The sequence below is a fragment of the Nanorana parkeri genome, unplaced genomic scaffold, assembly GCF_000935625.1.
Source record: "Nanorana parkeri isolate BGI_ZX_2015 unplaced genomic scaffold, ASM93562v1 scaffold6486, whole genome shotgun sequence".
NCBI classification, from domain to species: Eukaryota; Metazoa; Chordata; class Amphibia; order Anura; family Dicroglossidae; genus Nanorana; species Nanorana parkeri.
The window spans coordinates 1,547-2,368 of record NW_017312731.1 but is presented as its reverse complement, the minus strand read 5'-3'; the positions used below and the strand labels follow the sequence as shown (position 1 = coordinate 2,368).

At 57.8% G+C, this 822-nt stretch overlaps 1 protein-coding gene across 1 annotated transcript; it reads right to left on the bottom strand.

The window, feature by feature from the left end:
- Window positions 1-7: 7 nt before the first annotated feature.
- On the bottom strand, window positions 8-495 carry LOC108804208 (coiled-coil domain-containing protein 93-like; the record flags this gene model as incomplete). Its single annotated transcript, XM_018575960.1, has 3 exons — window positions 8-173; window positions 283-369; window positions 445-495. Coding segments are annotated over 3 exons (304 nt in total), but the record flags the coding sequence as incomplete, so codon positions are not given.
- Between the last annotated feature and the right edge of the window lie 327 nt (window positions 496-822).

The following is an 822-nucleotide window of genomic DNA, read 5'->3' as shown; positions in this document are numbered from 1 at the left end:
ATTCCACCAGCCCAGGTCCAGGCTCCACCCCATTCCACCAGGCCAGGGCCAGTTACCTGCTCCAGGGTTTTACTCCTCTGGGTGATCTGCTTGTTCAGAGCGGTCACCTTCCTGCGGTGTTGCTGAGCGGCTCCCATGTTCTCAGGTCTCTCCTCAGCGCTGAGCTCCGATTGCTGGAATGAAGGACGAGGATCAGACTCCAACCAAGGAGCAGAAAAGGGGGCGTGGCTATGTGTGGGTGGAGACTAACATATGATATCATCGGATGACGTGACGTCTCACCTTCTCCGCGTATGCCGACACCATCTGTTTGATCTCATCGGACTGCAATCCTACAATCTGCCCCACCGTGGTCGCCGTCAGACGCCCCTAAAAGGACAACCGAGGGTTAAAACGAGGCGACTTCCTGTCAGCACAAAGAGAGCGCGAGACCCAGCGACTCACCTGATCCAGGTCCATGGCCGCCATTCCGGTCATCAGAGTCCTAATACGCATCTAGACAAGAGAAAGAAATACGGTTATTCCCGAGGCCGCGCGCTGGAAACCGCCGAGGTCTGAATGATGCACGCCGCGGCCGTGGCGTTGTCTGACTCTACAATGAGGGGGCCACCCCTTAATGAGGTCACCATCAGGCCCAGAACAGGGAACCGCCTCCAATGAGGTCACCATCAGGCCCAGAACAGAGAACCGCCTCCAATGAGGCCACCATCAGGCCCAGAACAGGGAACCGCCTCCAATGAGGCCACCATCAGGCCCAGAACAGAGAACCGCCTCCAATGAGGCCACCATCAGGCCCAGAACAGGGAACCGCCTCCAATGAGG